A 27,839-nucleotide genomic window follows, 5' to 3' on the forward strand; every position below is an offset into this window, starting at 1 on the left:
GAGAAGAACTGCAAGTAATATACCCTGCTCCCCCTCCTGCCCCTGGACAGAATTTTGTAACTAGAGGGTCACTTTAATATCCATCTAAGGTTATAGGCTCGCTGGTATAAGCTGGGCAATGGAGTCACGTAAAGTTCCTTGTCCCTATTGCAAAATCTGCAGTGGTGTCCTCCACTTATATTTGTCATCTATAATACTGGTGTATTCTCATGTGGCAGAACGGCGTTGGGTCCTCTTTTGGCTTAGGTACAACTGTGATCTCTGCAGCACTTATAGCTACACCCATTGTCTTTTGGGACTCAGTCTCCCATTCATTAGAATGGACACCATGTAATACCAGATTTTGGAGAAATGTGTGCCTGCCCACTGATACCCTTGGCTTTAATAGCTGTTTGCCAATGGGTCCTGATTAGGGGAAGCTGTTGTCCAGATAGCAGGCATTTTAGCTTCCATATGAAGTAATTACTAAGCTTTTCCATCTGCCTTATTATGACCATAGATTTTGTCCTTGTAGGGACTTCTAATGGTGGCCATATTGGATGTCACACAGATATAACTATGGCTGCTCTTCTCTTACCTGGAACTGCTGGCTTCCTTCGAGGCCTATTCTTAATGGAACCTGAGAATTCGTCAGTTGACTCTGCAGGTTCTTCGGTTGATTCTGAAGGAGACCCAATGACATCATCAGTAGGGTCAGGATTCCTTTCTATGAACTCTTCATCACGGTCCTGATCAGGAGGCACTTCTGCAGAATAAACACACCGAACATGATTACGGATAAGCAGAGACTGTGATCAATACCCATCGTTGTGCCCGCTATGATAAAAAATAACACGTGCCAGTCTGCAAAGCATCAATGTCAGTAAGTCAGTTATAAAGGGCGTGTATGAGGGTTGCTCTAATTTCATCACCTTTGTTCTTGAGCTGAGGTCTGTATGAGAATATGTGTGAGATGTGACGATATTACATAGACAGGAGACCAACAAATAAGAATAGAGGTGGGAAATTGTGGGAGGTGCCACTGCACAGTGTCCAATATGGCTGCCAGATGGGAATACAATGTATTCACTATGGCCTTCAATCAAGAACTAGGTGGAGGGATTTAGTAGATATAGTCAGCGCCTTTTAACTTCATACTAAAGGAGCATCTGAACAGTGATAGTTATCACTTTAATACAGTTAGGACTATTGATTTGTCCTCTATTCTACTTTAAAGGATTGTCCAGTCATAAACTAAGAGCTGATCTGGGGGATTCGAGGCGGCAGAACCTCTGCAGATGAACTATTGATGGTCTATTCTATGGATAGACCATCAGTAGTTTGCAACTGGACAACCTCTTTAAACTAAGTCTGTAAAGTATCATAGGTGTAAATAGGTCATACTCGTGGCCCCGAGTACCGGGGGACCCTTCCGTGAGTCCAAATGCATAACATGAAATTCCAATTTAAAAAGCCTTAGGGTCCCTCAGGTACCGGGCCCCAGGTGTAATTACTACCTCTAGTTTCCCTATAGCTAAGCCTCTAAGTTGGTCAAGACTCCAATAAATGGGCCTTAAAGCTCCAGCAGAAGACAACTCAATTGGGAGTTGACTTTGCAGCAATCACTATGAGTCATAAATAACCTATTGGATCTTATTGATAAAATATTTTGGAACGGGAAACTTTCTTGCCACATAATCGTATGATACATCTCTAAATTTGTTTTTTGAATTCATGAAGGAAGCAACATTTGTACATTCTGGGGTCTACATGACCAATGTCCATCAAGTCTTTAGATTGTCACTTACTTTACAAACAGGAGAAAATTATAATAGCACATACACAGTGCAAGAAAACAAGCTAAATCCAGTGCTAGTACACAAAGCAGAGCCCAATCTGATGGCTAGGGTACAAAGCTGAGGCCAATTAGAAAGTCACACGTTGTGTGTCGGTATGGAAAGCTAGCCACAAGTGATGAACAAGCTCATTTAGCAAATTTCTATGGTGGCAAGTGTGCAAGGCAGATTGGATACAGGTGCAAGTACTTACTCCATGGATGAGTTATCCATCAGATGATACTACACTAAGACTCTATGAATGAGTTATCCATCAAATGATACTCAACTAAGACTCTATGGATGAGTTACCCAACAGATGGCCAAATGAAGACTCCAAGGAGGAGTTACCTATCAGATGATGCTCAACTAAGACTCTATGGAGACATTATCTATCAGATGATTCCAAACTAAGACTCTAAGGATGGGTTATCCATCAAATGATATTCAACTAAGACTCAACAAATGAATTACCCAACAGATGATGCCAAATGAAGACTAAATGGAGGAGCTATCTATCAGATGACTCTCAACTAAGACTCTATAGAGGAGTTACCTATCAGATGATGCTCAACTAAGACTCTGTGAATGAGTTATCGATCAGATGATACTCAACTTAAGACTCTATGAATGTGTGATCCATCAGATGATACTCATCTAAGACTTTATGGATGAGTTACCCAACAGATGATGCCAAATGAAGACTCCAAGGAGGAGTTACCTATCAGATGATGCTCAACTAAGACTCTATAGAGGAGTTGCCTATCAGATGATGCTCACTAAGACCCTATGGAGGCATTATCTATCAGATGATTCCAAACTAAGACTCTATGGATGAATTATCCATCAAATGATATTCAACCAAGACTCAATGAATGAGTTACCCAACAGATGATGCCAAATGAAGACTCAATGGAGGAGCTATTTATCAGATGACTCTCAACTAAGACTCTATAGAGGAGTTACCTATCAAATGATGCTCAATTAAGACTCTATGGAGGCATTATCTATCAGATGATTCCAAACTAAGACTCTATGGATGAGTTATCCATCGGGTAATGCTAAGCTAACACAGAATCCAATTCTGCACTAGTAGGACTAGCATTCTGAACTAATATTTTAATGAAGTGTACCCTAAGGAATCCATCGCTGTTGATGTACCTTTGGTCCACTTTTTGACTGATGATCAGGCTCCACAATGTAGATCAGACATTATACACTCTAATGTATGGGGTTTTTGCAAAAAATGGCCAATATCAAATGAATGAATACTCACCTTAAATAATGTTAACTCATCCTGTGTAAAGAACAAAGAGAGACACTGAGATTTGCCCACCACCAATGTGACAGAGGGTCACCACCACATGATCACCACCACCAGATCTACAAACTACTGGGACTACAAATCACGTTAATAATGCAAAGTGTTGGACCTTTGCATTGTCTTTGATTCACACACTATGTTAAACTATGGCCCATGGAAGGGCATCCTCCTACCATTGATAGATCCAGTCGCCTGCTGAATAGGTGTAGCTGGTTCAGAGTCTTCAGAAGTGTCAAAAACGTCATAGGTGGGCTGTACTCTGAGGAAACCTTCTCCATCACTAGTGTTATGGAACTCGTTGTCTCCGGGTACTAAATAAGGACGCTTAATGTCTCCCGTCTCTTCTTGCATTTCAACGTGATCGCCTGAATGCTCAGGTTGCTCAGTAGACGTCAGTGGGTCGGAAGTATTGTCCTCAAAAAGACCTCCTTGCTCAGATATTGATGAACTTATGTCATGCCCAGGGTCAGTAGGACTCATGTTACTAAACGAAGAATCAATGATGTCTCCTAACGTGCAGGAAGAGAGCAAGGAGATACTTATAAAGGAACAGTATTCCCTATAGGCAATTAGGGTTTACTTTTCCTTAATGGGCAATTTCATCTACTCACAATGCCATTGTATAGGCAGAATCACTTATTCCAGCTCACCAGTAACTAACCATTACCAATACTTAACACATAGCAGAGAAATTATGTGTAGGCTAACTACAATCCACCAATTCACTTTAAGTCAAAGTTGGTGACCAATGGCTACTTGCTCTGAGTACAAGCCGTAGACACTCTTTGTTAGCCACACATAAATAATGCATGGATATAGCATATCCCCATATAAGAATGAGTTATATTCTGTTCTTCATTACAATATTTTGACTTCCTCAGGCAATCAAAAAATTGCAAATATGGTAGTTTGGCTATACCAGCCATGTGACTATGCAATATGTTTAATATTCTATAATTATATACTACTTGCTTTTAGGTTATCATGTAATTACAAAAAAAAATAGTTCTTGCCATACATCGTTATAGCAACTGTAGCTCCATTTTTTTTTCTGATACGGAGCTTCAAATCACCTGCATTGGCATAAAAGATACAATTATAGCTACCTGAGGTCACCACTAGAGGGAGCTTAGTTGGATGTGTAACATGTATGCATTAAGCTCCTAAGCATCCCCTAGTGGTGACTGCAGGCAGCCAAAATTTTATTAGTTAACTCTTCTTTGCCGGCAGGTTATTTGAAGCTCCGTATCAGAAAAAGGAGAGCTCTAGATATAAATATACAAAAGACATTCAACAGCACTGAATTTTGGGAATCAACTTATGGCTTTATAGTCTCTCCCATCAGATATATTAATTAGATAAAGACTGACCTTCTTCAGTTGGGTCGTAGGAGGGCACACTCTTATTCTGATAGTCATACTGTTCACAATTCTTCTCACTTGAGTCTACAGAAAGGTGAAAAAATACATGATCTTTGTCAGAACATTGCAAAACAGCTTCTTCCTGCATCCTAAAAGTCCAAAATAAGCTAAATTAGCTGGATTGCATCAACCCTGCTTGTGTAACCTAGGGAAATTACATTTAAAGGACATCTGGTTTCTATAAAACACAGAAACCCCAAAGAAACCCCTTTTAAGCACATATACACTGAAAGATCACGGCATTAGGAAATCCAACTCCATAACAGGTTGGTCCACCTTTTGGGGCAATATGGATTTCAGATCTTGAGGAACAGATTGCATAAAGTGGCAAACATCCTCCATACTCAACTCAACCCATGTTGGCTACAGCCGCTCCCTCAGTTGGTGCACATTTTGCGAGTAAGTGGGAGCAGGCCTCACAGCCCTTTCCACTTCTCCACCCTACCTACTACGGATCCAGAGTTGGATTCCCAGCACCAACAAGCAACACCTAAGACTAAACTCTTCTCTTCAGTTAAACTGATGGAGGAGTCCTTTACCTCGAAACACGTTTCCATAACCACTGTCACCACCAGTCTGTTGAACCCTAGTGGTGCACCCATGGGATACAGCCTCATTCTATTTACACCAGATGAAGATCCGGCCATCTATATGGTTCAGCAGGATACAGGACTGCAGATGACCTTCTGCCATGTGTCCAAGGGCCATTGACGTCTTCCTGGGTCAATGTGAGGCATTGTTGGCAACGGCATAGGGTCATCAAGGGCAACCTTGTCGATCTACAGCTATTGAGTACCAGTCAACGCAAGGTAGGTCGTATGGTCATTGTGGAAATCTGTCTAACTTTCTTGATGTTGTCAGTTGGTCCAAAGTGGCACATCGTTGCTGAGATACCAAACGTGCCACCTGATGCTCACTACTAGGATCAACCACATCTGGCCTGCCATTGTGTGATCTTCTGTCAGATGTCCATGGGTCAACCAGTCTTGGTTCATTCTTGATACCGTGGTTCGGGAACAACCAACAAGTGCAACTGCTTTAGAAGTATTGGCACCACTCCTCCGAGTACCAGCATTGTCAAACTCACCCAAGTCACCACATTCACCCGTGACTGCCAAGTGTTGCCTTCTGCTGCACAGAGGAGAGGTCAGCACATTGTCTGAGAGCAGATTGTGATATGGCCATCACCATGTTACTGATCACAAGATGTCCCGCGCCAGCTGTTCCTAATGCAGTGATCATTCAGTGTAAATATATTCCGATTCATAGAACCCTCTTCCACTATAAATGCAAAGAAATGCATCTACTCTGCCCACCCACGTAGGATGCAACTGGGAACTTCCGATAATAATTGGTTGCACGTTGCTACTCAATGTAGATTACAGGACTTGTCCGAACTGGGATATTGATGCCTTCTCCTTAGAATAGTTCAGCTATTTAAAGGGACCATGGCACTTTTTTGAACCAAGAGTTGTTCCCTCCACCCATCTGATATTGACGACCTACTGCAATGATCCCCACATTCAGCACTAGGAGTCAGTTGCGAGCCACATTCAAAAAGGGTCCTGGCTTGGCTTAACAGAGACTTTGACTTGCCTTTGTTCAAATCAAGGCTGCTGTGCCTCAGTCTTCTTGCAGATTCCATTAACTCCTGTCTATAGGAGTTAATGGAATCTGAAGGAACTTGGAAGGCTGACTGCCTATAACTAGGGAGGCTGCGAGCCCGAGTCGTGGTCCACGTGGAGTGCAGTCACAGCTGTCTAATTACTCCAGCAGCCGGCAGGGAAAATTGCTTCTAGGCCTTGGGCCTGCACTGCAAATGCTACAGACATCTACTGTATGGCGCGACCATGGAGATGTTGATGCCTGCTAAGTCGAAAGTAGGATTTTAGAGCAGGGTAATCCTAAATACCCAAGTACCAACCCTTTTAAACAGTATGCCTGGAACTCTTAAGCTCCTCCTACCGGCAGCCATAACTTTATCATAAAGTCTATTGCTATGCAGAGGATTTGGAGCTCTGTATCAGAAAAATACAGCTCTGACCGCCATAAAATGTATTAGGAAAGTAATTCGCACAACATTTTTTACCTAAATGGTAATAAGAGTGAGATTCACTTTAAGGTCAATGTTCTGCACAGAACTTCATGAAATTTAGCACAAAGTGACCTCTTCTTAGTTACTAAAGGGGTGGCATACATGTTGGTATGTGCATATATTTCATGGATGTACATACAAGGGGTGGACAAAAATATGGAAACACCTTAGAAATGCATGAGATAAGATTTTAATCATTAACACTGACCCCTGCTTGACTGAGAGCTTTCCCACCAAATTTGTTTTTACTTCACCTCTTGCCCTGCTCTGGGTGGTTTTGGGAGCCAGGTGGTAACAGCAGCTGAGTAGCTCAAACCCCTGACCAATGAAACCTTGTTGCCCGGGCAGATATTCACTTCTGCCCGGCAGCATCTGTGTTATATTACTGCCACTTAAAATCGGTCTCTGTATGTCTTATTGAAATGTGATTATAATTCAATGTAATTTAAGGCATGCATTTCATATGGTGTTTCCATATTTTTGTCGATCCCCTGCATATGACACATTTGATGCTTTCACCTACCATGTTCCCCCGAAAAAGGTCTAACCCCGATAATGAGCCCTACCCCTATTTTCAGAAGGGGGGGGGGGGAAGGAAGGGCTTGAAATATAAGCCCTATCAAATTGAAAAAAGAAAAAAAAAATATCAATACTCACCTAGCTGGCAGCATCTGAGTCTCTTGCGCTGGTCCCTGGGGCTGCGGCTGGCTGCCTTGTCCCCTGCACTGACAGAGAACTCTCCTCCTGGTGACGGGGCTTTGAATACCCCGCCTCCAGCATGTGAGTGCTGTGATTAGATCAAGCGCCAGCCAATCAGAGCCAGCGCTTGATCAATCTAAGCTACTCAGTTAATGACATCACTGAATGGCTGTGACTAGCTCATCGAGCTGAGTCACGGTGCTCGTGGGCCAATCACAGCACTCGCTTGCTGGAGGCGGGGTATTCAACGCCCCGTCACCAGAAGGAGAGTTCTGTGTGAATGCCGTGGACACTGCAGCCTGCCGCATCGCCACCGGAGATCAGCAGCGCCATGGACTCAGACGCAGCGGACCAGTTGAGTATAATCTCCTCCACCACCCCCTGAAAATAAGACACTTTGCCTCTTTTGGGGCAAAAATTAATATAAGACAGTGTTTTATTTTTGAGGAAACTCTGGTATTATCTGGTATAAGGCTCGCAAACTCAGTGCAATCGTCGAAGTCTTGAAAGTGCCATCATCATGAATCAGAGGAGTAAAGACCGATCCTGTCTAGAAATGTGATATAATGGACATCAGGACTGACCTGAGGCGTTGTAGCAGTAGACATCAAACGGTGTTGTCAGATTAGTGTTCGGTACAAAGACACCAACGTAGCCAGCAGCACATATGTGATTACTAGTGAGACGAGGGATAACAACTGTACCGTTTTCTACCCAGCCATACCTGCATATAAAGAAAAGAGCAAAACACTTGGATTTAATAATCATAACAATTAGAAGAAAGCATTTAATTGTCACTATGCATGTCCACCATGAGCACCATTTCACCGTTTACCATAAGTATAGAATTAATCTACATACAAAGTGGAGTCACTTATCCTGTACTGATCCTGAGTTACATGCTGTATTATACTCCAGAGCTGTACTCACTATTCTGCTGGTGGAGTCACTGTGTACATACATTACTTATCCTGTACTGCTCCTGAGTTACATCCTGTATTATACTCCAGAGCTGCACTCACTATTCTGCTGGTGGAGTCACTGTGTACATACATTACTTATCCTGTACTGATCCTGAGTTACATCCTGTATTATACTCCAGAGCTGCACTCACTATTCTGCTGGTGGAGTCACTGTGTACATACATTACTTATCCTGTACTGATCCTGAGTTACATCCTGTTTTATACTCCAGAGCTGCACTCACTATTCTGCTGGTGGAGTCACTGTGTATATACATTACTTATCATGTGCTGATCCTGAGTTACATCCTGTATTATACCCCAGAGCTGCACTCACTATTCTGCTGGTGGAGTCACTGTGTACATACATTACTTATCCTGTACTGATCCTGAGTTACATCCTGTATTATCCTCCAGAGCTGCACTCACTATTCTGCTGGTGGAGTCACTATGTACATACATTACTTATCCTGTACTGCTCCTGAGTTACATCTTGTATTATACTCCAGAGCTGCACTCACTATTCTGCTGGTGGAGTCACTGTGTACCTGTGTATATACATTACTTATCCTGTACTGATCCTGAGTTACATCCTGTGCTATACTCCAGAGCTGCACTCACTATTCTGCTGGTGGAGTCACTGTGTACATACATTACTTATCCTGTACTGATCCTAAGTTACATCCTGTATTATACTCCAGAGCTGCACTCACTATTCTGCTGGTGGAGTCACTGTGTACATACATTACTTATCCTGTACTGATCCTGAGTTACATCCTGTATTATACTCCAAAGCTGCACTCACTATTCTGCTGGTGGAGTCACCGTATACATACATTACTTATCCTGTACTGACCCTGAGTTACATGTTGTATTATACTCCAGAGCTGTACTCACTATTCTGCTGGTGGAGTCACTGTGTACATACATTACTTATCCTGTACTGCTCCTCAGTTACAGCCTGTATTATACTCCAGAGCTGCACTCACTATTCTGCTGGTGGAGTCACTGTGTACATACATTACTTATCCTGTACACAGTCAGTTTAAAGAGGCCCTCATGTACTAACAATAGACAAAATATAAATGTTCTTCTGCTTTCTGCCCTTCGAGAGCCCCTGCGGTAATGCCCATGAGTCTGACCGTACCTGCAGGTCTCAAAGCCAACTTGGTGCGCTCTCTCCACTTGCTCCTTTGTTGCAATGATGGCATCAACTTCAGAGCACGATTTCTTGGCATCCTCATAGACTTGCTTGTACCTGGAACCCACCTCCATATGGAAAACCCCCATAAACCGACAGCTGATAGTGATAACTAAAGTCAGAGACAAAGGACAAGGATTAGGAAAATGAGTCACCCGAGCGTAGCAGTACAATGCAAGCAGAAGCCATTCGGTAAGTAACAAGTTATCCTTCGTGTTGGGGCTATATGGTGACCAACGTGAACCGCAGTAAAATCACAGTCACTGGAGACCTGCAACAATGTTGCAAATATTTAAAATTTTAGGAGCCCGCCTTCATCCTCCACGTTGCACCCGCTGCCCCTCTGCCAGCTGAACCTTGTAGTGTTGCATCAGCTGAAGATCCACAGGTTGAACCACCTGACTACCCTCCTACAGAAGATGTTTCTACTTTTCAGCCTGTGCAGTGTACAGAATTACAACCAAGGCTAAAAGGGTTTTTTTGACACTTTTTTATACTGTTAACCCTTCCACTGCCCCAATTATTAATTTTCTAGCATACCCACAATGGTGCCCGAGTGCCGTTGCCATGGCTTTTGACCTGTGGCATTCTGACCCAGGTCATAGAGGCTTCTAATGTAGAGGCCCTGACCTGTTTACAGGATGTCACTGATGATATCCAACTTTGGGACTTCGTATTGGCTGCAGTGGTCACATGGGTAAACAACCACATGGCTACAGCTAAAGATGTCAACTGACCGGTGGACGACGGGAACAGTAGTGGGGGAGCAGTGGGTCAGCGGACAGGTGAGTATTAAGGCCCAATGTCCACGGACGGATCTGACTTGCAGAATCTGCACGGGAAATCCCAAGTCAAGCCGCCCATAGGCAAGGACAATCTGCAATAAGAGGATCTCAGCTCCTCCTCCCTCCTCCCTCTCTCTGCACAGTAACTACTATATGTCACAGAGCATGCCCACTACACTTTCCGATAGGAGTCAAACAGAATCATGCCATAGACAATTTGCAATAAGGGGATATCAGCTCCTCCTTCTCCCTGGACAGAACATGCCAACTACACTCTCTGATAGAAGTCAGACTGTTATCTTAGAATCATGCCATGGACAGTATGCAATGAAGACATCTTAGCTCCTCCCTGCAGAATAGCCACTACATGTTACAGAGCATGCTCACTACACTCTCCGATAGAAGTCAAACAGATATAACAGAATCATGCCATGGTCAATCTGCAATGAGGACATCTCAGCATCTCTCCCTGCACAGAATCATGCCATGGTCAACCTGCAATGAATCATGCCATGGTCAACCTGCAATGAGGACATCTCAGCATCTCTCCCTGCACAGTAACTACTACATGTCACAGAGCATGCTCACTACATTCTCCCATAGAAGTCAAACAGATAGCACTGAATCATGCCATGGGCAGTTTGTTATAAGGGCAGCTCATCTCCTGCACACTTGTCCCTTCCCTGGTATGGTAACTACTACATGTCACAGAGCATGCCCACTATGCTTTCCTATAGAAGTCAAACAGATATACCATAATTAACCCATGGACAATATGCAATAAGGACAGTTCAGCTCTCCCTGTGCAGTTACTACTACGTGTCACAGAGCATGCTCACTTCACTCTCCCATAGAAGTCAGACAGATGTCACAGAATCAAGCCATGGACAATATGCAATAAGGATAGCTCATCCACCCCTCCCTCTCCCTGCACAGTTACTATTACATGTCACAGAGCATGCCCACTACACTCTCCGATGGAAGTCAGACAGATATAACATAATCAACCCATGGACAATATGCAATAAGGACAGTTCAGCTCTCCCTGCACAGTTACTACTATGTGTCACAGAGCATGCTCACTTCACTCTCCCATAAAAGTCAACAGGTTGTTTTCTGACTGTGGCAAATTTCTGGAACTGCTATTGCAATAGTTTTGGAAAGATGGCCGGCCCCTTACTAACAAACAGGAAATACACTTCTAGATTTACTTAGCAAAAAACATGTAAAGAGCAATTGTTTAATATTTTGGGAAAAGTGAATAGAAGGAACAACCTGTGAGTGGATGAGATAGATCTATATGAATGAACATATATATTGGATTCACTGTTCATGATTCTCTTTTGTATGCAGACGGCAGCATAAAGCCCGACTGTACAAGTCATAGGAACAGCTGCTTACTGCTAAGATTGTGTCCCAGATGAGTCACTGCCCAGGGAGGTAAGGAGGGGTAAACTACTGCAAACAATGCCTTCGGTTCCAATGACTTATTAGATCAGTCTACAGGGCCTGCAATTATCACTATACTGACTACTTCCTCGTGGCTGCAAGAACTAGTATGAAATCTGAACTACTCATGCACACCGAGTGCAACTTTCGGAAATCATATCCTTCATTTAGAGTTTGGTGGTCCAAGGTCTGTGGTTCTATATCTGACTTCACTGGAGTATTCGGGGAGGGGCATTACATGGTCAACTCAATCTGTTGAGGACATTTTGCACCACTGATTCAGACACTATGTTAGATGGATATGATTAATGCTATATTACTGTCCTTAAACCCCTATCAGTGGCTCTGCCCCCCACCGAACCCAACAATGTCAACGACGAAGGCTATAGACCATGGGGTTGGGTTACTGTAGTTCCGAAAAAGTGGTAACTTCTTTCTAACTTAACCATAGTGCGCATTAAACTAAGTAAAGATGGACATGTTGCCACTGTGAAAGAAGGGAAGGGGTACAATGATTTTCTGTTAATAGAGTGATTATAGAAGAGAGTGGAATGGTAATGGCCACCAGCTATGACAATCGGTACCTCCTCTCACCACCCTTTGCCACTTGCTGCTTTCACCAGCACCCTCTGACTTGAGATTGGCTGTGTGCCTGGCACCAAATCACTCCTTTTGGCACTGTACAGACTCATAGGGCACGCATGCATTCTTGAGCTGCCTCTTAAAGGACCAGCATGTGCACCCATCTTTCCTGTCCCCACCCTATCCCAGCTCTTCCCGGGTTACTTAAAGCATCTCCCTTCGCTGGAAGGCGCCAAAGCAATAAAGTTTCTAGTGTTCCCAGGAAAGGTGTTCTGCATCTGTCTGTCAACTTTCCCGTGCTCTGCCTCTCCTGACCTCGGTTTACTAAATACTGCCTGTGCTGACCTACTGCCTGTTCACCATATTGCATGAACTCTGGTTGAGCATCGAAGCTAATGCAGAAACCTTTGCTGATGACCAGGAGTAACTGTGAGAGCCCTAAGCTAAGAGGAACTTCTTCACTGACCAAATTTGACTTCTTGTAGATAGATAGCCAAGTCTGATGTCTGCCCATAGCTGGCCCTGGTGGGGTCTATTCGAAGATGCCAATCAATGGTGGCAACGGTCATTGTATACAGAGGGCATAAAACCCAGAAAACAATTTGCTATCACTATCTTTAGTCAGATGTCATTAATGTTTTATAGGTGTCTTATGAAAACTCTGAATTGTGCGTTCAGATTGTATCAGCCGGGGTTCGGATTACGCATTAAATCTTAATGACGCAGCTCAGAAATAACACGAGATGCTAATCGCAATTCATAAAATTACTGATGCCAAATAGAGCAATGGGAATGGACTGAAAACCTGTTCCACAGGACGGCTGATCGGTCCGTAAATCCAGTCATATGTTGACTGAGTTGACTACTAATATGCACTTGCTATATACCTATGATAGCACATCCTGCAAGCATGCGGTATGGCAGGAAGTATGGTATCTCCTAAAGCAAATAGCTCCAGTCAGAACTGATATAGATATCAATGGTTGCACTTTTTTACTTTGCAGGGAATTTCATAGGAATGATAGCCTATCAGTAAAACCAAAGGGCTGCGGTTTTCCATGGAGCCTGGTGCTTCCTTCTGAAGTTCTCCATGCACAGCCCTCTTATTATGACCGTTAACATCTACAATGGCCTATATAAGGTCCTCAATATGTGGCTCATCACTACAAGCTGTCGGGGCATGCTGGGAATTGTAGGTTTGCAACAACTGGATAGTCACCGGCATAGAATTATAGAATGGTAGAGTTGGAAGGGACCTCCAGGGTCAGGGGAACTAAAGAGGGTGCAGGGGATGCAGTTGCACCTGGGCCCAGGAGCCTTAGGGGGCCCATAAGGCCTGTCTTCTCCATGCATGGAGCCCTGTACTTTGAATAAAGCATTATAGTTGGGGGCCCTGTTACAGGTTTTGCCTTGGGGCCCAGGAGCTTCAAGTTACGCCTCTGTCCAGGGTCATCTGGTCCAACCCCCTACTCAGTGCAGGATCCACATAGTCATCCCAGGCTCAGACTGACCCACAAGGAAACCGGTGAAGTCCCCAGTGGGTCCTGAGCCAGGAGTGGGAGCCCAGTTCCCTACACCTGCATGAGTGGCACATACTTCAGCGGAGACAGGACTGCACACAAACACCAACTTTCACTCTTTCACTTAAAGTGTATGGAAAATGTGGTAGCCAAGGTAATATTTGCATGTAGTGGTGCTGTGGGCTTTAGGCACCCATGGAGATCAGTGGGCTATATGGACCTTTATCTGTACATTCATCTATTTCTACATACTTCTTATGGAAGCGACAACTGTTCTTAGTGTATTTCGGGTTTATATAAAGCCAGTTTTCGAGTGCAATTAGCTTTACGCCTACCTACTGACACCAGCCAACATCCATATAGACCTAAACTGATAGGAGACAATTCATATCTCAGTTTTAGAAGTACATGGCAAGAAATGTATCTCGATCCTCCTACACATCTTATAATATACTTTAAGCAGACTCTGTCTGGGTATATGTATGAGTGTATTAATGTATAGTAGATCTATTAATGACACTGAAAAGAGGAACATGTTGGGGAAAACACCATATCAGGTTGTCCTATATCATCGTAAGAGAGTGAGGTTCTATCTCTCTATTTTCGCCATGTGCCAGTGCACATTGGGGTCTTCTAGGTTCAGCCTTTGGTGAGTGGTGGAGCCTTTTCAAGAGGGCACCTCCATTATTGGGTAGGGGACAGTACATTGGGACATCCAAGATGAGATGACCAATGGCCCAATCCATTGGTAAGCCTGAACTCCTATATGACCTACTGTCTACATTTTGTCCTGTTTGACACTACGTGGAGAAACATTGTGTAATGTGTCATCTGTAACCGAAGTTATGCAGGTTTTTGGGTTTTACTGTTGGAGGTCGATGAGTATATTTTAATCGACTTCTATATTATTTGATTCTTGTGGGACAGTAGCAAATTACACAAAACATGCAGGCCATAGTGATATTGCATTGCAGACATACCAGATCCAACGTCATGCAGCAAATCAAGGTGGTCTATAACCCTCAACTTGAGAACACACCACACTTTTGGGCTACATGAATCTGATCTGTTGGCCATATAAACTCTTGTAAGGTACTGATTCTCCTTGAAGAGACCCAGCTGGTAGGGGCAATGCATCCTGGGAAAGAATATGCAAAATAAATCTCCTCCAGGAGGACGAAAACTCTCTCTCGTACCGCCTATAATAAACCTCCCTTTAAATCAATATGGAGCCTTCAAACATGGCTCCGGTTGTGAGTCAGAGCTTCAGGCTTTGTTAAAACATAGCCCAATGGAAAAAAGTCAAGGACACATCTTTGTCTCTGCTAACCCCATAAAACGTTGTCTCACAAAGAGCCCCTGTTCTGTTTATTTAAATAGACTCCGCGTCCTTAAACAATGGATAAAGCCGGGTCATATAAAACACCAGAAACTATAAAACAAAAAAGTTTAACACGTGTCACCCTGACATTGTGTAAGTCACAGGGAATAGTACTTGGATACCTGCCTCTTGTAAAATATGGATGGCATTAATAGAAAACTCAAGCAGATTCTGAGAGCCGGGGTGTTATAGCCTCTCATGACGGGTATTTTCAAAAATTTACATTCAAAAATTACAACTATGTGAAACAAAATACAAAAACATTCCCCCAAAAATGTCTAAAATGTCCACTTGTGATTTATAAAGTCATACACAGTAAGGTGGGGGACTCACATTGACATTTGGTCCCTTGTGATGCAACCTCAGTGCCCCCTGTTTGAAACAGGGTCACCATCACAAAAAGACCGGCAGTCCGGTTTTTATGTCTGTACAAGTGTTGGCATGTTTGATTCTCACAGGAAAACATTGCGGTTGCGCTGTGGTATTGCAGATATTATACTGTGAATCAGGGGTGTAACTATAGAGGGTGCAGGGGATGCGGTTGCACCCGGGCCCAGGAGCCTTAGGGGGCCCATAAGGCCTCTCTTTTCCATATAGGGAGCTCAGTACTATGAATAAAGCATTATAGTTGGGGGCCCTGTTACAGGTTTTGCATTGGGGACCAGGAGCCTCAAGTTATGTCTCTGTGCAGCATGGTTTAGGTATGGGTACGGGTACAGATAGAGGAGGGGCCCAGCTCACGTTTTGCATCAGGGCCCCTGAGCCTTTACTTACGCCCCTGCTGTGAATCACCCGTGACCAAATGTCAGTCTGACTTGTCCAAACATTGAATTAAAATGGACAAATTATTAAACTGAATACAAATAGTCAGACTTTGTTTTACAAAATGTAGCAAGAAAAGCTAAAGGGAAACTCCGGGTGAAACTTCACCAAGACTTTGCGCTGCATCTGTCCATGATGGCGTCCTTCAGACTCTGTAATAAATGGGTTGTGCCAAGATTATAACTTATCTCCTATCCACAGTATAAGAAGTGTCTAATCATTGGGGATCCAACCGCTAGAACCCCAGCAATCATAAGAATGGGGGTCATGTGTCCCCTTGTATGCATGGAGCAGGGGCCCAGCATGTGTGCTGCCAATCCATTCATCTCTTTGGGACTGCCAGAAATGGCCAAGTGCTGTACTTGGCTTGAAAGATGGACAGCTTGAACGTCCTATTTTAGCCATACATATAATCCAGAACATGTTCAGTGTGTGACGCAATAGATTAAAAAATGTTTTTAGGAATTGTCTACATAAAGTTTAATGAAGTTAGTGATCAATCCCTTTGTTATAAGGGCCACCAGACATTGAGCATAGGGTATACTTCTGCTAGAACCTTCTGTGATCAGCTGTAATCTGAGAGGGAGAATTTAGCAGCAAGCATTCTTTTTCGCTGTAGCACCTCCGCAGGGGAAAAAAAGCATTACACAAGTCAAACTGAAATTAATGAGCTGTGTAATGTATGTCGAGTCCTCCAGAGCTTAAATGGCCGCTATTCATTATGTAGCTATTCCCTGGTATATATCAGTCAGCTAGTGTTATTTTGGTTAGTTATTTCCTACTATCTAAAACTCACGGCCTCTTTTTCCTCAGATGATCATGTGATCTCAGTTCTGACCAGCTCAGATCTACTTGGGGTTATGTATTCATTTTCTAGTCAGTTTCTCAGTTTGTGTGATACTATTACATAGATCTACCAACAGAAACTGCCTCCAAGTGGATACAGACACTCCTAACACAGTTACTGATGATGATCACACAGCTCCTGTCACAGAGGCATAATAGAGGAGATCACAGCTCATCCTCCTGTATACTTATGGTCTGTAGTTTATTTAGGTGAATATAGAAGGTAATGATAATTAAACTGCCCCCCCCCCCCAGCTCATTATCACATTGTATCATGTAACTTCTAAACTTGTATGCCCATTAAAGGACATATTACCTTGGAGTAGTTGGAATGGGATTAGGAAGGTTCACCAGCCATTACAAGAATAATTTCTGAGATCTGTTGAACGTTCTGTTAGTGGATCAAACACCAGTAATATGAATAAGGAAGGAGAATAAATAATGTGTTTGGTTTTTTTTTTCAGAAGCAGCGCCACCTTGGTCCATGGGCAGTGTATGGTAGTGCAGCCCAGCCCTATTAAAGTTATTGCATTGGCAGTACTGCAGTTTGTGAATTTTGCTTCTTGGGAGCCATTTCTAAGTGGTGGACTTGTTGTTAAGATTCATATAGTTTACCATATTACCCACTGAAACATGGATTATTTGGGGGGCTTTTTAATGGATGTACTTGTCTCATCTCCTTTGCAATTGGATGTTGAAAACCTGTGCAGGAATCCCCCCTTCCCTAGAGGATTTTTTGCCAAGCTCTGAGCTCTCATAGATATTCTGTATATCCAAGCACAACGTTTCCTATATTTTGAATTGTTCTCGAATGAAAAGTTTGCATCCGCCAAATTCTTATGCTCCTACCAACTACAAGGAGCATATCAGTCCAGGTCAGATGTTTTGACCTTCCTTGAAGCCTGCCCTGGTTACACTAGTCATCAGAAGCCATCACTTGAGCCAACCTGTTTAGGACTTCTTAGGTTCTTACATCTATATTCTTGGAGAACATGGGAACTACTGGCTAAAAGCATCTTGTTCTTTGATCCTTTGTAGCTCGGTTAAACTTTCTTAGTTTCGAATGTCTACAGATTTCCGTCCTTCCTTCCCCTCCGATTATTTCTAAATGACAGCCTCAGCCGGTGCACCGTCAGCATGCAGATGTTAGAGGAACCTCCAAAAACATACACTATCCCATTAAAGTATTGCTAGGCCAGAATTAGTTTTGATGATCAGTTTGGAATGTAAATGGCGCACATATACACAGTAAACTAGATTCAAAAACTGACTAAGGTGAACCTCAAAAGTCTACATTACACCATCCAACGGTCTCTGTTAACTCTTCTATGTAAAGGACTACTAAAGGGGAGTTTTGATGACCAGAAGAGGTCATTACTCAAAAGAGATGTACAACATATTATAAACCTGAATGATATTAATTGCCTCCCCCTATGGGTAAAAACAGGACCCCAGCAGCGCCCACCAACCAATAGATGCTTTGCGAAAACCACCAGGTCTTCTATGGACATGTTTCCCAGTTTGGACAACCCCTTTAAGTTGGTCAAAGAAGGCTTTGAGGGTATCTTCCATGTATAGAGCTGATCCCATTGCTGGAACCCCTGAAATCTGCTCTTATTATTTGGGGGACTTCTTGGTAACTGGTGATTTAACCCACATTAACATTACCAGGAAAAAGAACCCCTGCAATCATTGGACTCAATGAACTCTGGTGCCAGGTCCTCCAGAGCAGCTTTCCTTTCCTGGTTGTCATAAAGTGACCTTAATTGGGTTTATCACCCACATTTACTCTTGTTGGCCCTAATCTGGCCAATACATGAGGGTTGTCCAAAGAAGTCATCTTCTTTAGTTTGATTGGTTGATTAGAAGCAATGGTGCCGACATCTTCTTGTTCCTGTACACAGCTGAAATAAACAATACATGAGCGCGGTGATGGGATACCTTGTTTTGGCACCTTAAACAAAGTTATGGAACCGCTCCCATCGCCCTAGACCTCTGCGCATAAATACAGATTAATCACACAACACGACTTGCGTTGAAGCCTCTTTGTGCTTTGAAGGCTGTAAATCCTTTTAGTAAACTGTGAAAGTAAAAGAATACTTTTTGTTGAAGGTTAGCCGATGACTAAATCGCATTAGTGATGAATTTACACTATGGTTGCATTTAGTGCCAGGCGCACACTCTTATGCCAAGTTGCACCCTAGGCCACCGCCTCTTCTGCCAAATCCCCTGCTTGGCTTTGTACGAAGAACCCTATGGGTGAGTGGAAGGATCACTGTAAAGTAGGCACAGCCTTTCTCTAAACTATTCGGGTTTGGTGATGCGGATAATAACAAAATACAAAAATAGCTGAAGTTAAAATATCATAGATACACCGAGTTAAATTTGTGCCCGCCTTGCCAAATACTTTTCACTGGGAGACACTCCTGTATCTAAGGGCATTGTTGTGGCGTGACGGCTGCAACACAAAAGTGGGTCCAGACTGAAGTCATGATGTTAGTCTGGCTCAAGTGACTCCAGAGTCAATACATGTTAATGTCTATCTGCCCATGTGGGGTTTGATTGGTCGGAGGGGAGGTGGTTTCCACAGCCAGCCAATCAGCCACTATTATGGTATATATATTCCAACCCCTCCTTTCAGAGGCCGCCGGTTATTCCTCTGCTCGGTGGAGTTCTAGTCCGGTCCACGTCCTCCTGGTTAACCATCTATCTGATAAGTCTCTATACTGTTTGTTTGGTATTACAACTGTTTTGTAGTGCTGCTGTGGCTACTGGTATTAACATCTGTCAACAGTCATCTCCATTTTACCATCTAGGAACAGTCTAGGTAGCCCCCAGGTTCCTGACGTGGGGTTGCCCTCTTCAGGGCGATCTCCTTGCCAGGATTTTGCCATATTGGTGTGATAGAGTTGCCAGGCCCACCCCATAGGAGATAAGCGTTGGAGGTTGGTTGTTTGCGAACTTTCTACAATGTTGGAAGTCTACTGGTGTGACTGTAAGGTGGTAATTGCCGAGGTATCTCTGACTGATGTGACTTGAAAGGACTGCAAAGAAAATGGGTACTCTCCTACCTCCCAGCTGTGTGCCATAGAGGACCACGCAGGCCTAAGTCTAGTGTTGTGACATTTTATCACTGATCCTTATGAGCCATAAGGATGTATTGACCGCTATGTTTTTACCAGGCATCCAGGAGATCGAGTAAACTGAGTCCCGTAACACTTGTCCTGTCTTTTATTTAAAGGGGTTGTCTGACTTATTTTTTTACATATTTAAGCCCCCTTGCCTAACTATTTTTCAGGGTCTCAATGCTCTGACGCTATGGTATCTAGCCTGTGATGTCCCTAAGTCATCTAGCCCAGTAGCATCTCATAGACAGATCACATGGGCTTCTAATGTAGCAGCCCGGCCTGTTTATGGGGCATTACTGATGACATCCCATGTTGGGGTCTCCTATTGACTGCTAGTGGCAGCATTGAGTGAGAGATATGTGAATATTATTACTTATTCCCCCACTGCCAACTATGTATTTTTTTTATCGGAAAGCCCCTCTAAACACAAGCGCTACTTCTCTTGGCATAATCTAAATTAGACCCATCCCAGACACAATTTCCACGATGCCCCTTTCCAACAACAACTTTCAACTTTTCAAAAATTTGCGTTTTGTACTTTTATTGCTGTTTTTGTGAATTGTGATGCCCTGGACACTCGCCCGCTCTTGCTTTTCAGTCTTTATAGGCTAGGACTCGCTGGACTGATTGAGTTGGATCTTCTGTCACCAGGACACTGGAGCCTTTCAGAGGCTGGGAATATAAAAAGTTTATGGGAAATCTTCCCTCTCGGGGATTTAGGCCAATTGACTGATTATGGAGAATCTGCTAGACTATAACTTGGCCTTATTATCTCTCGCCTTTTGCTTTCCTACAAGCGATCTTCCTCGCGAACACATCTGCTAGGAGACTGTTGCTACGCTGTGTATCCCGAGACAGAACGCACTGTCAGGTCATTAATTGTGGGTTACTTCAGCTTTTGTAAATCAAAAAGTTATTTTTATCCTTGCGAGTCTCAGAAGAAAACAAGAGAAGATCAAAATCTTTCTGGTCAGCATACAGATGTCTTGTTCATAATGGTGAAGGCGAAGAGTCCGCCCAGAAGACTTAACTCTGTCTTGGCCACATAGTGCCGACTAAGTTGGGATATTTTTTGGTATCTTTACAAAATCCGGTCAGGTATAAGTGATCATGGAAGGTCCGGTCTTCAGACCAGTAGGACAAAGACACTGGTGGATCTCAAGTATGTGAGAAGAAGCTTTATCTGCCTGGGTTATAAAGGAGGGGAAAAAATGTTAGATCATCTACAGTGTGCCTAAGTATCATATACTATGGACATACAATATGAGTTGACATGACGCTGACAGCACCATGCTTCCTAATTATGAGCACCGGTCACAGTGTTAGGACCGGACCACTAGCGTCATTAGTTAGTGGCATTTGGTGCTATACACCAAGGGGTTAACATCCCCAATTGCTGATAGGCTGGCTGGCTGGTGTTCAATGATCAAAGTCACTTGTTCCTTTCTGACTTAGGACTTGGCTTCTTTCCTACAGCAGGGTTGCCCTTTTCAGGGCGGGTGCTCCATTTGAGTTGCCAGTCCAGTTTGGGCGGTTCAGGCAGTATCTTGTCACCATTATCACAGTCCTTGATCTTAGCTTGTTTTAGTCCCATACGTTTGATTTTAGCTTTTCCATTATCTCGTCGCCCTGTACTTTGCTCCATAATTAGTTGTCTTCAGTTGTACCTACAAGTCTAAGCATACATCACATTGACATCTCGCCAACCACTGGTGGTGTGGACATGCTCTCGTGGGCATGAATGAAACTTGAATTCCTCCTCTATGTGCTGCAGCAAACGTTGGTCCCTTTTGGAAAATGTCTACCTTATGCCCTGAATCTTAGGCAACATAGAGGGTATCTCTTTTTCAAGAAGTTGGGTGCACAGTGGCTTCATACTAATCTGGGGTTCCCCCGTTAAGACAACCCCTTTACTTAAAGTAAACCTCTCATTAAGAAAGGACGCTTTCAATTTGGCCATCTTAGAAACGAACTAGAGGACACATTTGCAACTCATAAAACAAAAACCTCCCAAAGTGCCCAAGCGGGGGCCAAGATTCCCGTAGCTTAATATATGCGACCCTCCTATCTATGAACAATCTTTCACGTGTGCAAAAGATCCTAAAAGAGTTTTATGAGGCTCTTCTTTGTAGCTAGAGATGAGTTCTAAGTCAGCAATTATGCCGGACTCACTTCTTCCAACCTCTATTCCCATTGGTGGTGGTGCAGTAAGCATTTGACCTTTCGTAGGGTATGTACAGAGCTATAATAGAAAGGGAACCTTTTTCTGTTGGGCATTGGTACGTATGTCTATGTATGGACAGATATGTGTGTACGCCTTTAAATAGTTTCTATACATAAAAGTCGAAACAATGAGCAATTTGTAGAATGTCGAAATATAACACTATGAAAGCTCTATTCTCCCTGCCAACTGTAATATGGAGGGGGGGGGGGGCAGATCTATTACTGTGAGGCCAATAATAATACCCTTAAAATGAGAGGATTGTACTGCAGGACATCCTGAATAACACTGCGGAGTCACGAGACTGAAACATACAGATACATTAGTGCTTCATTTAACCCTTTCCATCTATCAAGATGCCCATCGTTTGCTCGGAATGCTCTGTAAAATTCCACTGCCTGGTTAACGTCAATGAGATTCCACCGGATGCCCCAGAGGACAATTACATCCATGAAAAACAGGTGTGTAGCATTCGTCTGGCAGCGACACAAGGTTTCGCCATACCTGCCTATAACTTGCAAAATATCGCAGCGTGACACCCATGTGTGAGAATAAAGTTACTCTTGGCAGAACTAATGTGGATTTCTTGCCTACAGCCCATAAATGCATCAAGTGACTAACAGCTTGGGGCGTCCATTATCTATAGTGTTAGTGGTGAGACAGAACTTTGTTAAGTTATGGCCCCCATTAAACAGCAGTCTGGATTACCGCCTACTCAAATATGCTGAGAAAGAAAACAGAAATGTACATTTGGATGTGTTGGTTTTCAACTTTGGTGTGATATATTTGTAGCCACTAGATGTCAGGGTAGCTGAAATACAATCCTAAGACTGCTATGCTTTACAGCCTGCTGTAAAAATACATTTTTATCCTATGATAATAGGATATCACTCTAGAAAGGATGAAGGTTTGTATCTTACATCATTCTTAAGTAGCCTATAGTTTTTTTTGTATATGGAAAGTCATTATATAGAAAGAAGTGAAGGTACAGCTCCTGTGACAATTTATATATCTCCATGGTTACAGACTACAAACAAACCCAGTGTAGATCATCCTGTAGTCATGTGTTAAAGCAGCCCTCCGGTTCTGGGACAAAATTTTGCCCTGGGACCGGTGGGGCAGTTATATTACTCGCTGTTGGCCCTATGATCATCTGGTTCCGGGTCCTGTTTTCAGCTGTTCAAGATGGTTGAAGCATTCTTTAGACTACCTAATGTCCATAGTATCTTAGTAGTGCTAGACTATCAATGCACTATATCTGCTGCCTTATTGGTCAAAACTGCTTACATGATCAGTACTGGCCAATCAGAGAACAGTACACAGTGTGCATTAGGTAGCTAGAAAATTACAATGGTCATCTTGGACAACTAAACACAGGATCCCAAACCGGTGGATTGGAAGGACATCAGTACAGAAGAACAACAGTAGATGATATACCCCTCTCCTGGATTCCAGGGATAGAACGTTGTGCCGAAACTGGAGGGTCACTTTAAGGCCCTTTTACATGGGCCAATATTGGCCCATGTAAAAGGGCCTTAAAGTGACCCTCCAGTAACTTTACACGGGACGCTCATATGAAGGTTCATGCCCGGTTATAATCAGGCATGAACATTCAGATGAGCAACCCATGTAAAGTTACCCCGATGAATGAGCAAATGTTGGTTTGTTGGCTGATATCATCGTTGTCAGCAGCACGTCTCTCTGTGCTAATGGGGGATGTGCTGCCAACATTGTTGATTCTCTATGTGGGATGAATGATCCTATGTACGATTGTTCATCCCTCACAGAATCTGAATCGCCTTGTGTAAAGAATAGGTGGATGAGCAGGTCTCGTTGATCGGCGCTCGTCACAAGAATGAATCACTGCATGTAAAGGACCCTTACTCCCTTCCTTATTCTTCCTGTCCTACCAGTCAGCAAGGAGGGAAATGCAAGGGAGCAGCACATGACTGCAGGACCAGAGCTGTGTCGTCACGGCTCGTCAGCCACAACCTTTGTGACCGGCTCCTCGGTGCATGCTCACTGTCATTTTGCCTCTGGCCACCAACAGGAACACTTCTCTGCATGTATATGGGCAGATTGGTTAGCTGAGGGGTGGGACAGCCCAGCCAGCCAATCACCTTCAGCCTGTGTATATTTATTCTGGCTCCTCCTCACAGAGGACGCTGGTTATTCATTCAGTCTGGTCTGATCCCACTGTTTGAAGATCTCTAGTCTGATTCCTGCCTGCCTTCAGTCTGACTCCTCAATAATAAATAGTCCAAGGAGGTGGCGGCATAAGTGTTGCAAAAGTGTAATATCCTTTATTCCTCCATTAAACAATGGGATGTTTCAACCTGTGTGGTCTTTGTCAAGCTTGACAAAGACCACACAGGTCGAAACATTGCATTGTTTAAAGGAGATGTCCCGCGCCGAAACGGGTTTTTTTTTTTTTAAACCCCCCCCCCCCGTTCGGCGCGAGACAACCCCGATGCAGGGGTTAAAAAAACAAACAGCACAGCGCTTACCTGAATCCCGGCGGTCCGGCGTCTTCATACTCACCTGCTGAAGATGGCCGCCGGGATCCTCCGTCTTCATGGACCGCAGGGCTTCTGTGCGGTCCATTGCCGATTCCAGCCTCCTGATTGGCTGGAATCGGCACGTGACGGGGCGGAGCTACACGGAGCTACGCGGAGCCCCATAGAGAAGAGGAGAAGACCCGGACTGCGCAAGCGCGGCTAATTTGGCCATCGGAGGGCGAAAATTAGTCGGCACCATGGAGACGAGGGCGCCAGCAACGGAGCAGGTAAGTATAAAACTTTTTATAACTTCTGTATGGCTCATAATTAATGCACAATGTACATTACAAAGTGCATTATTATGGCCATACAGAAGTGTATAGACCCACTTGCTGCCTCGGGACATCTCCTTTAATGGAGAAATGACAAAGACCACACAGGTCGAAACATCACATTGTTTAATGGAGGAATAAAGGATATTACACTTTTGCACCACGTATGCTGCCACCTCCTTGGACTATTTATTATTGAATTGCTATTGGAGGCATTGGCTCTGGCTTCCTAGCGGCTTGGCATGCATGTTCTCAGCCTCAGCCATTTAGGCTAATGCAACTTGTGTTCTGCACACTGCATTGAAATTCAGCCTGACTCCTGTCTGAAGGGGTTTCTAGTCCAGTTGGTTGGTGGTTCCCGATCCTGATGTTTGCCTTATCTGGGGTGTTATCATATCTTATCAACTTTACTTCTGTGGTTTTTATATTTGTGTTACATCTAACCTCATTCTGTCACCATCTAGGGAAAGTCAGGGTCAACCCAGGTACCGCATGTGAGGCTGCCCTCATCAGGGCGATTGTCCTGCTTATAGGTAGGGTTTCCTCTTATCCTTAGATTTGGGTCAGTCTCCCTGTTTTCCAATTATGTTTCCTTTACTATTTTGTGTTGTCCATTTTTGTGCTTATAGTCTATATTTTCACCCTCTTTGGAGATTATCATTAGGTCCAGGTAGGTCACCATGACAGAACCTGTGCAGAACTTGTTGCTAGGCATTAAATATAGCCGTTATTGACACTGCACTTTTTTTAGGGGGGAGAGATAGAAATGACCCCCTAAATAAAAAAAAAGTCAACTCATGCTTTGTAAAGTAAACATTTCATTTGGGAATGGATTCGCCCACAGTGAGAAACACTTGCAATTAAGGGATTAAGAAGAATAACACCAGGCTTGCCAGCAGTGCCATAGCTAAAAGCTAATGACCCACTAATCCGGAGTATACAGTACGTTAGCATAGGGGCTGATAACCGTTTTGCTACCGGAGGTGAAAAAATGTCACGGTGACCCCACTACTCCCCAATTTGGGATGGGAAAGGGTATAAAACAATGTGGGGCACATGTATGCCAGTTTTCTGGATAAAAGGTGTGCACTTTGGCACTTGTGTACCAAAATGTGCGACTTTTTATTACTATACTCAGGCTCTGTCATTCTTAAGTAGGCGGGGCTTAGGGTGAGGGGTGTGGCCACATGCTGCCCATCATACTAACTAGAATTTGCAACACACTGGTGTAAATCATGGCTGCATTGATTTCATATTCGGCACAATGACGTCCTGCAGATCCTTGCACCTCTTAATACATTTCACGCAGACCTGCGGAAAAAACACCAGACTAAGTAAACCTGCCTCTGTGTCTCTTCCTAACTGCTCTCCCCTGCTCATGGAAAGGAGTTGCCTGAGTATGCCCAGCCTTGTGGACGGCACATCCGGATATGTCAGTATGAAATACTTGTCTGTATTCATATATCCTCAACATGATATAAAAGCATGCTTGCACCCGTGTCCCCATGATTACACTTCCTGTCACATGTCCTGGTAGTTCACCATCCCGAATAGTGTTCACCTCTTATGTACCCACTATTTAAGAGTTAGAGCGGGTTTATATGGGATGACTATCATCCGAATAATTGTCGGAAATAGTCGCTACAGCGAGTGATTAGCGTCCGAGCGATTGTTGTTTGTACGCTTTTTGTGTATATGCACACGAAAATCGGACAGAACTTTTAACTAGTCCGTGGGCACGCACACCTCCCCGCAAAGTTGTTGGCTAGTCATTGAAAGACAAACCATTTTTCGATTTGCGCCAGTTGATACTTAAAAGGGTTTTCCGAGTTATTTATTTTATGTAGTTTTGGCCCCCCGTGCTGAAAACGATATAAAATACAGTATATATATATAAAGAGAAAGTGTATATAGCGAGAGCTCAGTAAAAGGAAGTGTTAATTGTGGCTTTTGCTCGTTTAGCCATAAACCTATACGTAAAAATCGGCTCTCTGTAACAGGATGCTTCTTTCCTGTAACCAAACCATCAGTTATAACCGCAGCGCCAGCTTGGAAATTAACCCCATCAGGTTTCTCGTGAGCAACTATAACTTCTGCAGCAGTTCAGACAAAGGCATAGAGGGGGGCAACCCAGGTATGTGATGTGGGTGTTTAGTGCCAGGAGAGGCGCCAACAAGCTACTTTGCCTTGGCCAACGTATTCATTAACCCTGAATCTCAGCTTCGAGTCCAGATTGGCTGCTGTGTACAAGCAAAAGCCCATCAACAGCCCCCCAGGATGTGAGAGTGCGGAGAACGAAGCTGCGTGCAACTAAGGATGCCAATGGGGGACAGAGGGGTAGAGAGATAGGCCTTAAATTATGGTACTGGCGTCACGATTTCAATACTATTGCCAAAAAGAGAAAATAGCCTCATTCTGTAAGCTACAACAATACCCTAAAGGGGAACGTGTTGTGCCTTAATGCCCCACTATACCAGCTAGAGGTGGGTTCCAAAACTCGAAAAGTAGAATGCAGGTGTTGCATGATTCAGAACAACATTCACCTGCTCCCATAGACATGAATGGAGAAAGTCACTCAACAGCCTCAGTCTCTATCCACGTCTACTGGACTATTGCATTCCAAAAAGTTGCATTATTAAAGTGCAACTTCTACGCACATCGATTGAGTTCCTATGGAGGTGCCAGTTGTGTGGCTAAAGACATCATCTAATGGCTCGAGAAGGGCATGCCCTAGTATAGGGGTGGGCAGTGCTGAAGGCA

General features: G+C 43.7%; 1 protein-coding gene across 2 annotated transcripts in view; it reads right to left on the minus strand.

Annotated features, from left to right (window-relative positions):
- Positions 1-27,839, minus strand: part of CD44 (CD44 molecule (IN blood group)) — a 55,651-nt gene that overhangs the window by 11,712 nt on the left and 16,100 nt on the right. Inside the window, exons 2-6 of one of the 2 annotated variants that reach the window (XM_066583498.1) lie at positions 9,462-9,627; positions 7,938-8,077; positions 4,509-4,583; positions 3,312-3,647; positions 578-745 (exon numbers count right to left, since the gene is read on the minus strand). In XM_066583498.1, the coding sequence (XP_066439595.1) occupies positions 578-745; positions 3,312-3,647; positions 4,509-4,583; positions 7,938-8,077; positions 9,462-9,627 (885 nt within the window). The remainder of the gene's footprint in view (positions 1-577; positions 746-3,311; positions 3,648-4,508; positions 4,584-7,937; positions 8,078-9,461; positions 9,628-27,839) is intronic. The other variant, XM_066583499.1, reaches the window with a different exon arrangement.

Source organism: Eleutherodactylus coqui, chromosome 11, assembly GCF_035609145.1.
Source record: "Eleutherodactylus coqui strain aEleCoq1 chromosome 11, aEleCoq1.hap1, whole genome shotgun sequence".
In the NCBI taxonomy this organism is placed as follows: Eukaryota; Metazoa; Chordata; class Amphibia; order Anura; family Eleutherodactylidae; genus Eleutherodactylus; species Eleutherodactylus coqui.